General features: G+C 39.6%; 1 protein-coding gene across 1 annotated transcript in view; it reads right to left on the bottom strand.

Annotated features, from left to right (window-relative positions):
• The window catches only part of PGR (progesterone receptor), a 38,018-nt gene extending 21,742 nt beyond the window's left edge, over positions 1 to 16,276 (bottom strand). Inside the window, exons 1-3 of the mRNA XM_082064343.1 lie at positions 15,041 to 16,276; positions 13,678 to 13,829; positions 690 to 806 (exon numbers count right to left, since the gene is read on the bottom strand). Of these exons, the coding sequence (XP_081920469.1) occupies positions 690 to 806; positions 13,678 to 13,829; positions 15,041 to 16,155 (1,384 nt within the window). The 5' untranslated portion in view covers positions 16,156 to 16,276. The remainder of the gene's footprint in view (positions 1 to 689; positions 807 to 13,677; positions 13,830 to 15,040) is intronic.
• Positions 16,277 to 17,060: the final 784 nt, after the last annotated feature.

Genomic DNA, 17,060 nt, shown 5'->3' with positions numbered 1-17,060 from the left:
TGAAAAAATATGAAAAAATACACATCATTCCTGAATGTTAGCACAGCAAAACTTGCCATGTGACTACCTGATGCTATACCATTCTCTCCCTGTGGGTTTTCAAAGACATAGTGCTCAATTTTTATTAACGTTGCGTAAAAAACAGTAAATCTGCTACAGCAAGAACTAATATAAAGATGAGAATTCCCAGCATGCAGTATGCAAAGTCTACGGTGCTGGTGCAACCTCTGATTGGCCCTCTTCAGTGGAAGAGAAGGATATCATTTTATTGATGTATGCTCAAAGCAATGATGGAGAGCACAAAAGAAAAGAGGAGATAGTACCCATCCTTGATTTTAGCGTCAATACCAATTTCCTTCTTTATTTTTTACCTAGAGCAAATTCTCTGATCCAAAATTATTAACAAATACACACCAAAGACACAATTCCTGCCTTTGCAAGAAAGAGTGTAAGGATACACCATAGGAAAGAGACATTCCTACAGAAAGATTTTTCTTTTTCAGGATTTCCAGACTCATTAAAGAAAAATCAAAAGGAATTTTAAATTATTTTAAATATCAGATAATTCTTCCAAAAATAACCTTAGAATGTATTTCTTTCCTTTGCAGTATTAAAGTTTAAACTCAAGAGATTGCAGGTAGTGTTCTTGACTGCCTGCTTTTCTGAATCAGATCTGAAAAGCAGCTCACCTCCCAGGACCATCCCGGCTTGACAGCACTTCCTCAAGCGACACGCTGGACAGTTCTTCCTACGAATTTTATCGACTATGCAGTCATTCCTTCCAGCACATAAATAGTTGTGCTGTCCTGTAGGCAAGAGAAAAACAGAATTAATACCATGTTTTCTAACATTTCTGTGTATAAATGCTCCAAAAATAACAGAGGATTCAAAAAAGTATACTTGACCCATTAAAGGACCCCATTTTATGTTAACTTTTAAATATCAATGTATTACTATTTAAATATAGTAATTTATTTGGCCTGTTTAGGAGTGAAACTCTCCAACTAAAAGTTTCAAAATAATTAAGAGATAATACAAACTAATTAAACTATCATACTATCAATTTTTCATATGCGAATCAAGCATGAGGAGAGACCAATTTATTCCTTTCAAAATTATTTTCATTTTACATTTTTGTTCCTGATTTTAAAGTAATTAAGTGAATTTTGCTTGGATTGATGTAGAGTTTGCAAAATAAAACTGAATGGAGAATTTGGAGCATTAAGTAATGCAAAAAGAACCCTCTAGGTAGAGTAAATTACCTCTGATGGAGAAGCAGTTTGTACTATACTTGCTGAAATACCAACTGAACAGATGCAGCCAATGTAGACAAAAAGGACAAAAAGAAGGACACTGTAACTTTTTGTTCAGGTAGGTTAGTTCTTAGTTTCTTGTTTAATTCTGAATGACTCAGTTAGGAAGAGGCTGTCCTTACTGTGTTAAAATGGAATTTTTTAAATGAAATTAGCTTCCAGCTGAGCAAAAAAATGAAATTCAGCTGATGTCCCAACATTCTTTTGGACACAAGCTTCAATGATACTTCCAAATTTCACTTGAAGAGAATAAAAAATAAGTACTCTTTTATTTAGTATAATATTGATAATTTCTGTGATCAACTTTAATTTTGAATAAGTAAGCCAGGCTAAGGAAGTAGATAAGTAAGAAGAAATCAAAGCTAATCTTAACATATCCTTTCAAAATAAGCCCAAGTTTACCCTGTAAGGTTTAACTTTAAAATCCTGCCTGTTTGTGCACATCATCCTCTATTAATTTCTGCATTTTCGGTTTCTTACCAGTACCTAACATGAACGCATGAAAACATAAAAAAATAATTGATTTAGAGAACAATAAATTACATCAAAATAGTATGGATAAACTACAGGAAGTAACAATATCATGGATACATCCCCCATGGCATATTGTGGATGTGGACCTCCAAATACAACAGACATTAACATCAACCCTTTTAAATTTTCACTGATTTCTGGATAAGTACTGCTTTGAGTGAGCCATCTGATGTCACCAGTAGCCAACATGTCTGAGATTATGATTCTACTCAGATGCTGCTATTCAGTTGCTTTATAACTCTATTCTGTCCTTTCTCTGCACGTGGTAAAATGAGCAACTGTTCACCAATAACTTTTCTACACAGAAGACAAACTGAAAATGAATCCTCAGATGAGAGTGCAGGAGAAAGAACATTCTATTCTAACAAAAGAGCTAGTGTGAAACCATGTGAAACAATGTATTTGTTTCTGTGCAAACATTTTTTTAGATAATTAATTTACTTTTTACCCACGCTTTTAAGACTACTTTTTGGTTTTAGTGAAAGAAACTTGATTGCCTGAAATTCATTTTGATAACATTTTTTTTTCTTTTCGAAAACAACAGGTAAGTAAAACCAGCTGCCTCATGCATTGCCTGGCATTTTAAAACTATTTTGTAATGCAGTAAATCAGAAGAAATTCTCATTTATGTTCTCCCATTAATTCGAATCCTAGATTCCTCCTTACAGGAGACATTTCCAAAAGTAACCAAATGAATAAAACTCTGTCTTGCTTTTGGCAACAGACCAGGAAGCAAAACACTTATTTTAAACATGTCTTCCTTGGGATTATTTGCAGTTTTTCCTTGTCTTACTCTGCCTTCATTAGCTACAAAAGCATTCCGTCTTTTCAAAGGCAAGAACAGTTTTAAAATAAGCATTTGCTTTGGTCTTCAGGAAGTGAATATTATTTCATTCCTATTTATTTCATAAACTGTATTTATTTATAAATATAATAATGAACAATGACCTAATATTTATTATGCCTTTACCTAGTTTATTTCTTGCATAAAGTCTCCCTGATACCAGGATAAAAAAAAAAAGAAGCAAGAAAAAGCCAAAAACCTGCCAACCCAACCGTCCCATGAGATTACGGTGATAAAATCTCAGGTGCTTCTTGATTCTTACGGTCAACCACCTCCTTGTCTTCAAGGCAATAAAAACGCCACAGTTACAACCTGAGATGGAATTACACTTTCATGTGAGTCTTCCACTCTGCTCACCACTATCCAATCTCTACCCAACACTTCCCATCCCTAACTGTACTCTACTCATTCTCATTCAGATGCAGCTTATTTGGAAAACACATAAGGTTTAATTATTTTGTAGTCTCATCTCTTGTGGATTATCTCAGTCACCTGATTGGATCTCATATCTATAGATAAATCTAAGTAAATGTTCTCATCTGAAACAATTTCTATCATTCTGAGAAACTGCTATTTGCTTGAAAGCAATATTTAAGTAGCAGCAACCATCTGACAGCTTGTGTAAGAAATGGAAAACATGCCAGATATTTGGTTAATTTCAAAATTACGGGACAATATTTAGTTAGATAAAGCTATGTGGAATTTTTTCATGGGAAGCCAAAATACGTATTTGAAAATACATTTGCAGTATCTCAGTCTTCAGGATCATCTGTATGTTAACCGATCGGCTTCAATATGTGAGCATTGCAGTTAGTTATATAAAATGCATTCCCTAATGAAGTATCCAGAGACCCCTGTCAAGATAAAATTCCTGTTACTGGTAGCTGGTCATTCAGTGTCATTTCTATGACTACTGTCAGTACTAACAGGAAAAAAAAAAACAGGATAACGGTCTAGTCACTAGAGCATAGGTCAGAAAGTAATATTTGTGATATTTGTCAGAATATTGTCAGATATATTGTCAGAAAGTGATATTTGTGTTTCTTACAAAAATATGAATCTGGCAACTTTCTGGCAACTGTCGCTTTCTCAGAAGCCTTCACCCATGTTATGTTTCCTATACATGTTTACTTTTCACCTCTTTTTGAAAGTGCACACGGTAGCTCTCTCTCATCAATGTTTTTCAGCTTGTGACATAGATTTGTTTTAGAATATGGAGAAAAAACAGAGACAATTCCATCTGTTACTCATATGTTCCAGATTCTTGTAGGATAGCATTTTCTTTAACCTCCATTGAAGTCCTTTTGTGTTAGCAAAGGTGGAATTGCTAATGCAAACAGGCAAATATAATTTTAATTACTGTAATGACTAATGCTATACTGGCAGGCTTATATGAGAAAGTGGTCAAAATGCCAATGATGCACACACACAAACATGATCACAAGTTTTGCTGTCAGTAAAGCTGTACAGACCTTACTCCAGCACTGAGAAATTTTAATCCAAATAATGCAGGAAACTGCACATACAGTGTCTTTAAATTAAAAATAGCAGTATTGATTTAGCTCACTGACATGCTGTGAGTCACTTAAAATCACTCAAATAAACTAATAAGCTGCAGAGGTTTTGCAGATGTGCAAAATATGGAAAACATAAAGCTTTATCCTCACCAGGGGTATCATATGCAAGCAGTTATTTGTGTAAGTGCATCTGTGCTGAATTGATGCCAGCCTGCACAGAAGAAAGGCTCTTGTTCACAAACTCTCAGTTCCTCCTCTCTGCAAATAAAAGTACTTTTTCAAATCTATTTTCTCCCTCCCATATGTGATTCTGCCTCCCTGTAGCAATCTTAACCAGAAATGCTTTCTTATAAAATCACTGTATCCCCACCACTGGAGGACCGTTCTTTGCAAAACATATCACAGTGTTTTACTTAGTCTAGTTTAAGATTTCTGTCTATAAACCTGCAGATACCTATCTTTTACATATCTTTGTAAATTATTTTATTACCAAATGCCTCCCAATGTCAACTTTTTGCTTCCTGAGAGCTAGCCTCCAGGTTTTGCTCAATAATTTACTACCAATTTGCTTTACCTCTTACAATATTTTTTCAAAAATAAGTTAAATCAATAGGTTAACAAACAAACAAACAAGTAATTACTCTTTTAACATAATTAAATTTAGAACTTCTTGTGGAAGCTGAAAAGAAACACGGTTTCAAAATAAATTAAATAGAAAACAGCTTCACCTCTATACCTATAATAAACACAATAGTGCAGATGTAGCTTTGGAGTAAAACTTGACTTGTGGAAGCTAAGACAATATACTAGGGGAAGGATCACTCTGTACCTGCTCTGACAGTCAGCTTTTCCATAACTATGCGAACACTCCAGCCTAGTTCATCATCAGAAACAGTCAACACAGCGAACTTGACCTCTGCTCTGATCTAAATTAACCACTATTCTATTTACACTGCTTCAATGTGCAAAACAGCAAATGTGGGTTGAGTTTGCCTCTCACTATGTGGGTTTACGAGCTTCAGTCTTGGGAGAACTAGGGATCTATAATAGACAGTTTGTAATACTGAAAATATGCCCTTCATGTCCCTGTATGCCATTACAAATCACTACAATCTCCAAGATTCCATACGCCTCAAATAATGTTTTTTAATGATTCAATACCAATTTCATTTCTGTGATAACATTTTCCCTAAAAACAAAGAAGTCTATTAAAGTGAGACTTAAGACTCTGATCACTTAACAAAAATCCATATACCCCACTGACCTTACCATGCATAATCTTTTCATTAAAAAAAACAAGTAGTTAGCAGGAGACTCGCTTTCAATTAGTCTATTGAAATAAAATTCTCATTTCCCACCTCTTAAGCAGGTGCCCAAACTACTACTCTGTACTGTATCCTGGTATAAAGACAAATCTGCTTCATAGCAAAGAATTTAGAATTTACAATTCAATGGAGCATAGAGGGGAAAGAGTTGATAGAAGAGTAACTTGTATGTTCCATCCTGGAATCTTGTTCTACCTGAAATAACGTGGCATTCCTTTCTTCATAATAATAGAGTTCAAAGTGAAAGCAATGAAGAATGATTGCACCCCAAGTCATCTGGCAGCCTGGAGATCAGGGCTGCAAGGAGACAAAGGGTGTTTGCGTCCCTTCAGGCACTGGAGATGATGGACCCAGCTCTCACGTCCTGGGTGACAGCCTCACCTGTTCTACGCACTCAGTGATGGGGTCTGTGATTGTAACAGGTACTAGTAATTCCTTCACCTTTGTGAAGCTAGTCTGTCATTCCTTTGCTTTAATTAAATGTGATTTTTAAAAGAGTTGAGCAAAAACATTTTGTTCAAAAAGAAAGTAAAACGATGAAATGTTCATTTCTAAGTCAAACCTAGAATTTTTTTATAGTGCATTTTGCTTTGGTGAACAGATTGAAAAGTAATCTTTGACATAACTCCGCTTGCAACAAACTTTTGGAATTACTCCACTCCACTGTCTACTGCTTTTAAACATGTAATCTTAAAGTCCTCTGCCAGTTTTTTTTTGCTAAGGAGAGCACACAAAATTGGCTTATTTAGAAAGAAAGCAGCATTTTCGAACTACTATATAATCCTGCACTACTTTCCTTCTCTTCAACAAACCACTTCCAATGTTTGTGAAATCCTTGACTGACTCTTTCCTTTTCTTGATCCTGATCTCAAAATCTTCCTGCCTTTTGCTGCGAATCCTGCAACACCATCGGCTTTTTCCTTCACAAATCGCTTCTTCAGACAGCAACCTGAGCACACGGTTTTTATGATATCTACAAATCAGAACAATTAAATGTAGCTATCCTCTTTTTCATTCATTTCCGGACACAGTTAGAAGCTACAATCCTGCTTTTTTAATCTCTTTAATTTCATTGTCCCATCATTTACAACAAAAAAAACAAACCAAAACAAAAAACCCACACAACCCCAAACCATCACAACACCTACACCACCAAAATGAAGTTAAATTACATCCTGTTTCACAGAAACCATAATGAACTACCAAATCGGGATTACAATTTCATATTCAGTTTGTTTTCCTAAATTGTTTACTACTGCAACATCTTGAAAGACATAAAATCTTTGAGTCTAAATACAGGAACTGAAAACAGTAGAAATTATCCACAGCTAACATCTTTCGGAAGGAGATGCTGGCTCTTACAAGTCAGTATTTCCAGTTCTTTTTATGGCACTGTGTCACAATTTCTCCTCAGTTACCATTTTTAAGTAGTTAACTACATCAGTTGTACAAATATGGAAAATGATGGAAGTGACAGCTTTTTTGTCAGTAAGGGGTCTCTTTCTTATAAATATAGAACCTGGGACTTGAACACAAAACCTACTTTTAAAGCACTCCAACTATTTCAGAGGTATACATCATTAAAGTACCATTTGTACTTCTTCTGATCCCTGAGTGTTGTATTCTTCCACCAACATAAGCAGCATTATATTTCTATTTCAGTCATCCCATCATTCTGATATCAGTAAAAGTATTACAGCACATCACCATGATGATATTTTTCATATATATTTTCCTCTTATTCTTTGACTTGTCCTACAACTGAAACAGTGGGACAGAGTCACTCAGTCTAAGAGTAACAAAGGTAAAGAGAAACATTAGTAGCAGAAAAAGGTAATGTGCAAAAAAATCAGATATTATTGTCTGTTTTTCAAAACACGCAATGGACAACTAACTACTAAAAAAAAACTTAAGAGGGGATCCATTTTACTAACTAGATTCTGAAGTGTAGACATCCAGTAAAGCAAGTAGCATACACTCCCTTCTTGGGCACAAAATAGGCACTTTAGGATGCAATTTATCTTGAGCAGTTGTCTAATTTTGATTAACACTTTAAAGTGATTGGTCCACATATGGATGTTCATATCGTAAATATCTACAGCTTGGTGCAACAAGTCTCACATCAAATATTGTCTTTAACAATAAGGGAAGATGGTATCATAACAATTGGACGAGAACAGGCTAATATTCTCATGGATCTCAATGCCTGCATGTAACTCTTTCTATGTTTTAACTGCAAAAGATTCCAGGTTGTTGAAATGTGCTCAGACATTAACTGATACTAAGCAACAGCCACGTGTAAACATGCAGAGTTGTGACTATGTATTACCAGGAAACCTCTGCAGTGCAGCCACGTATTACTACAGCTAATGGCAGATTGTCACATACAAATGATTGTTTGTGAAGTCTTTCCATTCCGTAGTTTCTATAGAACCACCTCTTACTAGTACACCATCAGTTCTGTGTAACAGATACACAGCTTAAGGAGATAGACATCGTCAAGCCTAAATCTCAGCTAACAGTCTGATTATAAATACTTAGATACTTATTTTATATACTTATTATATCTATTTTATACATTACAGAAATATATTAGCTACCTTGGGTGATATGGGTCAGATTCATATGACCCAATGCAGACAGTGTACATCATCACTGGACGCTCCTTTTAAACTCAGTACAGAAAAATACTTACTGCTAGAATTCTGTTATTTTCATCCCAAGTAGGTATCTAAAATAAGTCAGTGAATTACTTCCTAGAAGTTCCTGTTTCTCTCTGTTTACCTAAGATGAGCAGTTTGGGTTACTCATGTTGTGACCAGCTGAAGTTAGAACAAAGGAGCACCAGCAACACTGAGCAGACCATTGCTGGTGCTCTTTAACACATACAGTCCTACACTACCTGAAATAGCTTCTATTCCACCTGAAAAGATGTTTAACATTAATACTTGATCCTGCTTCTAAAATATTACATAAAGTTAAGCCAAGAATTTTAGCAAATCACACTTTTGCAGCTGATTATGTTCCAAGCCGTGTCTATCAGGAAACCAGTAGTAAGACACAATGAGAGCAGTAGGAAGCCCAGCATTAGCGCAACAGCCAAAGTACCAGAACAAAAGCAATCTTAGCTCACTCGGTCATTGTGCCTAATACAAATCAATTCATCCAATCAACGTTTGTCAAGTGGCTGAATAACAAATATTTTTGAAGTCAGAAGTACAATGAATATATACAATTATTTATCGGTGCAGATTTTCCTTCTTTCCCTTTTCATGATGCAAATTCTTTGTTCTGACAAAAGTAACATTTCCCACTTGAATTTTAGGACCCTCGATGAAATAACTTTGTATATTTGAATTTGGAAATGCACTTAGCTTCCTGTACATTAGCACATTTTGGTCATTTGTAAAATAAAAGAGCTCTAATAATATTAACTCTGATATATTAAGTGAAAAGTATTTTTGTCTGTCAATTTGCCATGTGTCTGCTTTGTGCGTTTGTACGTTTGAATGATTGTATGTTTTCTACTTCATGAAACTTTCATGACTATCAAGTTTACAATACACGCTGTACCAAACTCTGATCCCAACATCCAGCCTGGAAAATTGGATTAAAAATTGGAAATGCCTGCAGAGTTAGGATAAAAAGGAACATTTTACATCTGCCTCATCAATTTCACAGACAAAAGGGTCTCTATAGTATTGCATTTCACTCTGTTTTCAAAGAGGATTTTCAATTAGTAGCTGGTATTTTTTTTTAAGATTCTGGCATGCTGTCCCATTTTACATTTTTAAGCTATATAAAAGTACTGTTTAGTCTAGCAATTTTTCTTATGCATAGTATGTCAGTATTTACAGAGTGAATCACCCTGTCATCACAAAACTGTCTATACATAACACAAGCCAGATAAACTTTATCAGAAAGTTCAGCTGAAGCAACAGTCAGCATTCGTACTGTGTAGATACAGCTTATCTTTAATTCCTCCACCTTCCTCCACAGGTACCTCTCCATATACAGAGTGAAAACTCATGTGGAAATGCTACTTTCTGTCAGGAAGTGTTCACCAAATTCAGGTCTCAGAGAGAAGAGAAGTTCACACTACTACATATGGTTGGGCTTGTTCCCTTATGCTATTATCTGCATAGCTTGAAGCACGTATCAAAACTAGACAAATGTGCTATACAATCACTTTATCAATTTTGTAACAGGGCACCAGGTGTTTAAATAAACGAAGAGTTAGTTTCTGACCCATCTGCTGTAATATCATGTATTCATGTTGGTCCCCAATTCTTCAAGTTTGGGAAACTAATTTTCGTCAGATGTCAATATTATAAACAAAGTGCAAAGGAAAGAAAATGCTTTATATAAATACAGAACAAAAATGAGAAGTGGGACTTCATACAGAAAACATAGCACTTTAATTTTTTTCATGATCTAGGTTATATTAATTTTTCACCAGTAAAACTAGTGAAAAGGAGACACTTTCAACTAGAAGGCAACACTGCAGGTCACCAAGAAACCACGTGTTAGCACAAGTGTAACTCCAGAATTCCAAACTCTACATGGGGGATTCCTGTTCAGGACAGAAATTTTACTACGTTACACAAGCATTTTGATCACAGTTGCCCTGCATGGTTTTACGTGAAGATATTTTTCTAACACATTATTAATGACCACTTGACAATTTACTGCTAAAACATTAAGAGTTCATGTCTTAATCTTTATTCTCCTAAAGCACCATTAGACGTATCATAACCTAGTTTTGTTACCATGAACAAGATATACTGGTAGCACTTAAATAATGCCTGATCATCAACTGCTAATTACTTTGCAAATATAGTAATTCTGCATATTTGAAAGCATTTTAAATACTATTTCTGAATTTTTTTTGATTGCCAACTCTAAAGTGCTCATCACTCTCAGGTCACTGACAGGAATGGCACTACCCCATCAGCACACTGAATCAAATTTTGTTTTTTCGAACTTCTTAACCAAATATAAATAACAGTAATTTTTGTTGCTTTCATTATACCCAAATGAGATCTTTAAAGCACTTTTTTAAAGCCTTTTGATTTCTTTGTACATTAAGTGAATCAACAGACTGGTACATCAGCTCTTTGTAAGGGACCAACAGAAAATGTACAATAAATGCAAATAAATGTTTCCTAAAAAATGGTATCTTTTTCCCTTTTCTCCTCTCCACGTCCAGCACTGATTTTTTTTCCTATCTGCTATACTAGTTTCCCCCCAAAAAAAGGATTTTCATTTTTATTTAACCTACTTCAAGAGTAGGTTTGAGTAAAATATGTTTGTTGTATTGACACCATCCTTTGCATATATAGGCACATATGCAGAGCCAAGAGCCCAAAAGACAGAAAATATCTACCAAATCATATATGTTTAAGAATGTATTGCCAATAAACATTCTAAAATAATTCAATTTTAAATTCTAAAACACCTCCATCTTAGTGATCCTTACACAATTTTAGCCCACTGCTAAGCTGTGTATCTACTAACTATAGTCAAATGCATGATTAAATCATACTTAGCATAGACACATTTCTAGGTTCATCCACATAGTTTCAAACGATTGTTCAGCCTGAGTATTTTAAATAGACTCTGATATTATTTCAAAAAGATCAGAGATGGGAAATTGAGTTTTCTGGATAACATAATGGCCCATTTTATCCCCAAGGAAGGATTTAACTAATGCAGCATTTTCCACACGTTAGAGGAGCATAAAATAAATGGCGCACAAATAGGACGATTTCTGTGAAAAAAAATACATAGGCTATTAAATTTGAAACAGCCAATATATATGAGATTACAGAGATAGTTAAAATAGAAAATAGACATTTATCTATGTACTTGAAAACTTCACAACATATGATAAAGATCCCAACATACAGAAAATCCAAGAAGTAGCAAAAGCCATCTATTTCCAATCATTTTCATTTCTGATAGTGATCAGTACTTTATGGTAAGTATATGAAAAGTAAAGTTTTGGTTGTGATTTTGCACTCACAAAGTTTAACTTCTTATTGCATGAATTATTATTAAAAAAACCCCACATGTCTGTAGTAGTACTAAACATTTAAAAATGTAAATAATGCATTCCCACTCAAAGAAATCATGGGCAGGAAGACATTTAACATAGGAAAAATGTTTGAAGTTCATATAATTGCTACAGTGAATATTTAAACACTCTTTTCTATTGCATTTACAATAAAAAATATTCTGTTTCTTCTTACAGAAGAGTAATTTGTCACTTTTATTTCTGATAAGAAATAAACAAAAAAGTACTTTAAATGAAATAAACTATCTACCCATAAATGGGATTACTTCAATGCTAGTTATTATATCCTGTGCTTCCATTAAAAAAAAGAAGTTAATGTCCTTAAGGAACTCTGTAGACTTGCACTTTCTCTACAAAAACAGGTAACTGTATTTGTTCATCTTACTCATGCCCATGCTGCTCATACCTGTTATTCTTTCCCATAAGACTAAAAAACCTGTATTTTTAGTTAGTATAGTCAGGTAGTCTGAAGTAGTTGTCCATTCTTTGAATATTGTAACCAAAAAACCCAAACACACTTCCTCACCATACTCTCAGCCTTTGGAAACATTTAAAAATTGAGAGTATGAGGTTGCTACTTAAAACATAAGCATTTTGTTTGTGTAACTGTGCTGATCGCTTATTTCTCTGAATATCTATAGTCTTAATCTGGTAAGATTCTTCAAGTACAGACTTTGACTAAATAATCAGTGAAAATAACCTTAAGATATTGCTTCTACTAATTTACATGCCTTCTTAATATTTACCATTAAGATATTCATGCTGAAGAGTAAGAATGTGTTTTTGAGCAGGTTCACCTACTGCACAAACACAACATGATACTCGTTTAGGAAAGAGATTAAATTCAAAAGTGACAGAATCAAATAAAAATTAAAATATTAATATATAGATGAAAAGTGAATAATAAATCTTATTTTAAATAACGGCACTCATAAATTACTTTCTACTATGCGTGTTTCTAGTGGCTCTCTGATGATTCCCATTAAATGCACTAGAGAAAATGCAGCACTAGCTCCAAAGTCCATCTAGCCCACCTAGTCTGGTGTTATCACTTTGCTAGTATCTAGTAGTTTAAAGGAAGAACATGCACATATGCTTAACGTAGGAAGTAACAGCACACTAAAACAAAAATACGAACTATGTTATTTTGCTAAGCTTTTAGTTTTCTAATATTCTCCTCTTCATTTGAAGAGCAATAAACCCTACAAAAGTTGAATAAACTATGTATCACAGCAAGAAAATACATGACGCAATTTTATTATTTTAAGGAATCCTATACATTGTAAAAATGTTTTTCAAGCCTATGGAGCAGAAATTGGAACATCCTAGTTTTGACAGGATCAGATAAAAATCAAAAAAGGAGACAAAGCATAAAATGTAGAAGTATTTGTTTTACTGCTTCCTCAGTTGAACTACATAAAGCAATCTGCTCTTATATTCAAATTCTAAACTTCAGTGGACAAGCATATAATATAATCCAAAAATTAAAAAATAAACATAGGTATTCCTACTGTATTTTTAAACCTGCAGCTTAACTTTGCAATTTAACATCTATTTGGAACAAAACTCAAACCCATTTATTATTATTATGACTTGAAATAGTTCAGTGAAACTTGAAATATTTCCATAAATCTCAGGAAGCCAAATTCTGCATCTTGCAAGTAAGAAAAATTCCACTAATTCAAAAACAGAATGAAGCCAAAATAAATTGTTATCTGTTAATCATTAGTTCATATATGCAAAATTTTCCTTCAAATAGTATTTACAGTTTTTAAAACAAATTGTGTAATTCACAAGATTTTTATAAAACTGCCTACTTGGAAAGAGTAACTGATAAACAGTAAATAATAAATAGCAAGTAATGAAAGTAAAACAAATAATACTAGCAAAATCAATTCATAGATAATTTAGTTGGTATTCACTGTAACATTTAAACAGAGTTACCAAAACAAACAACAGTGCTAGTCAAAACATTTTTAAACATCAGTAATAACCAAAAGGTATGTCCTTAGCAGTGGCCTACAGAGGTACATTTGAAATAATTAGGAACAATGGCATCATATAGTACCTTCCATTGCCCTTTTAAAGAAGACTTTACAGCTTCCACAGGTTAGTACTCCATAGTGGCAACCAGAAGCCTCATCACCGCAGATGAGACAAATCTTCTGGGGTAGCGATTCAAAACTGTACTGAGAACTCTGGCTGGTTTCTGTATCTGGCCTTCAAAAGAGAAAGAATTGAGAGAAATGAAATATCCAGTTTTGCGACAGTTAACTACTTACCTGTATTAATCAGTTTTATACTCAAAACTTCATTTTAAAATTTGTAATCAAGCTACCAAAGGACAAGAACAAAACAAAGTACATCTGCCTTTCTGCTTAAAGGTTTATCTCTATGAGGCTAAAGGCACATTTGCAACATCGGCCTAGTCATTAAACAGAAAAGTTGTGGACAAAAATCACAGTATTATTTTAATCCGTTTTAGCTAAAAAAAGGTACAATCTAGGAACTGTGTTAAAATGTTAATCTTCCTCAGATCAACAGCTCTTGTGAGTAAAGCCATACTGACTGATGCTCTTTTTTCCTGTACATAGAATGGCATGTACACAGAATCAAATGGAAGTCGACTGAATCTCAAATGTCCCTTTCACATGGGAAATAACTAAATTTCATCTCAGCTACAAAAATCTTTAATACCTGTTGCTTCCCATTCAGCTGTAGCATTCTCATCAATAACTATGATGGGCACATCGAGAAAAGGGGACATGCTTCCAAATTTCTCTCCAAGAAAAGAAAGACTAACATACTTAATCATTATGTTTCCAAAAATCACGGATTTCCGCTGAAACTGTAGCACTGCAGATACATTTGCATACATTTCTAGGTAATACACAACATGGTGGCATCGTAGTAAGCCACTTCGTTCTAACAAATCAATATACATGTGTTTCAGTTTTCTTTTTTGTGTGAAATTAAGTGGGGTTTATTCCAAGTCGGGGATAATATTTTAGAGAATATTTGGCTATTTATGAACATTGTCTCGCTGAGGGTGAGCACAGCCTGCAGAACACTCTGCTCCCCCTCTCTGGGGACGGTCACCTGCTGGGACATCAGAGGCACTGAGCCGCCGGCAGGCCTGGGGGTGCCGCTGCACAGCTACGTTGTGCTGGTGTCACACACACCTGGGACACCCCGGCGCGCATCAGCAACACAGAAAATGGAAACGCGGCTGCAGTTACTGCCTAAAAACTCAGACGGGGCTCCCGTCCTTCCCTCGGCACCATCCAACAGACCCGCAGAGCCAGCCTCCCACTCCGCGGTCGGCCCTGAGGAGCAAGCGCGGATCTCCCCCCAGCTGCGCGACCCCTCGGCCCGTCCCCTCAGCGAGGGCGCCCCCGCGCAGGGTCCCGCCGCCCGCGCCCTCCGCTTACCGCACATATCCGAGGTAGGGCTGGCACAGCGGGGGCAGCCCCTCCTTCAGCACCGCCGCCGGGAAGCCCAGGGGCTGGTGCCCGTTGAGCCCCAGGGGCGGGTAGAGGCCCGGCGGCGCGGCCGAGGTGGACGGCAGGCTGTCGGGCGGCGCCGCCGCCGCTGCCGGCCCGTAGGCCCCGGCCAGGAGGGTGGGCTCGGTCTTGTAGAGGACGCACTCCAGCGAGGGCTCCGGCCCGGCCCGCGGGGGCTGCGGGTACTCGGCGCAGCCCGGCGCGGCGGCGGCCCTGCCGCCCGGGTAAGGGGTGGGGAGGCCGAGACCCTCCTCCTTGATCTTCAGGCCGGGCTGGAAGTCGCCGTAGGCGAAGTGCCCGTCCTTGGGCTCCGCGGGCGGGAAGGCGAAGCCCGGCAGGTCCGGGGGCGAGGAGCGCGGCCCCGCGGCGCCGCCGCCGCCCTCGAACTCGGCCACGTCCAGCAGCTGCCGCGTGCGCGACGCCAGGTACGCGGAGTTGAGCGGCAGCAGCGGCACGTGCAGGCACTCCTGCCCCGCCGCCCCGGCGGCCTCGCCCTTGGGCGCCGCGGCGGGACCCTCGGCGCTGCCCCCCGCCTCCGCCGGCTTAGCCGCGGCGGGCAGGGCGTCGCCGGCCGGCCAGAGCGGGGCGGGCCGGGGCGCGGGGTGCGAGGGTTCGAGCGCTGCCGGGACGGCTTCGCTCGCCTTGTGCAAGGGACCGCGGTTCATCCCGGCGTCGGGCGCCTCCGTCCCGAAGAAGGACCAGGGCGCCGCGGGCACGGCGGAGCCGGCGTGAACCACGGGCGCCAGGAAGGTGTCCAGGACTCTGTCCAGGGAGTCCTTGTCCGAGAGGGAGCCGCTCCCCGGCCGGTACGAGAGAGAATCCCGGTCGTCCTCCTCCCCCGGCTCCTGCCGCGGCTCTTCCTCCTCCTCCTCGTCTTCCTCCTCCTCGTCGCTGCTCTTGGGGTAGAGCAGCCGGTCCAGGGAGGCTTCGATGGTCTCCGCTTCCCTGCGGAAAGGGTCTCGGTCGGGCTGGCCCTGCAGCAGGACTGGCCCGTCTCTGGCAGGCGGAGGCGCTCTGGCCTCCTTGGCCTTCACCTCGGTCATGCTGGCCCGGGACAGCGCTGGGCACCGGTGACTCTCCGGCCCGGGGCGCGGCCGCCCTGGGTGCAGGCGGCCGGGCGGCTCCTCACATCCCGGACGTGCCCGCTGAGGCGGCGGCGCAGGTCCCGCTTACATGGCACTGCCTTCGCGGGGGCGGCTCAGCCCCGGCCCCCGCCGCCGGGATGGGAGCGAAACGGGGCCGGGGGCTACGAAGCCCGGAGGGGAGAAACGATCGGAGCGTGCGGGAGAGCGGGGTCCCCGCCAAGCTCCAGCGGCGCCGTGCGGGCTGCCGCTCGCTGCCCCCGGTTCCGCGCTCCGCTTTTCCCTCTGCTGCGCGGCCGTCCCCGCTCGGCCGCCGGCTCCACGCCCCCTGCCCGCCCCTCCGCGCCGCCAGCCGTGCCCTCACCGAGGGGCTGCGCTGCCCCTGCGGGTCACCGCCTCGCCCCTCCCGCCCCCCGCTCTCCGCCTGCCAACGCGGGCGTCCCCGCCGCCGCCCGCCGCTCCGCTCTGCCTCCGCGGGGCAGCCGGTCCGGGCACCGCGGCTCCCCAGCACCCTTTCCAGGGGCTCCTCCTCCGCTCCGCCTGTCCCGCCACGTCCCTCCCACCCCTCTCCCCTCGCGTCTGTCTCCCCGTGCTGCAGGTCTGCGCTTTCTGACCTCCCCCCGCCGCCTGGCTTTCTGCTTTGCTTTCTCATCTCTTGCCCCTCATCTCTTCTGCAGGTGCCCCGTCTTCACGCTTCACCGTCCTGAGAAGTGCAGCTCTGGACTGTGCACAGGCTACAAGCAGGTTGAGTAGGTCGGTGTTTTGGAAGGCAGAGAGAAGACAAGCTTCATTCATTCGCAGTGACTACAGTATAATCTTACTTTTGTGTGTTTTCCACTGTCCCCTTCAGACATTCGCTGTAATTT

The sequence above is a fragment of the Streptopelia decaocto genome, assembly GCF_964273445.1.
Source record: "Streptopelia decaocto genome assembly, chromosome: 1".
NCBI classification, from domain to species: domain Eukaryota; kingdom Metazoa; phylum Chordata; class Aves; order Columbiformes; family Columbidae; genus Streptopelia; species Streptopelia decaocto.
This window is presented reverse-complemented; position numbering and strand designations above follow the sequence as displayed.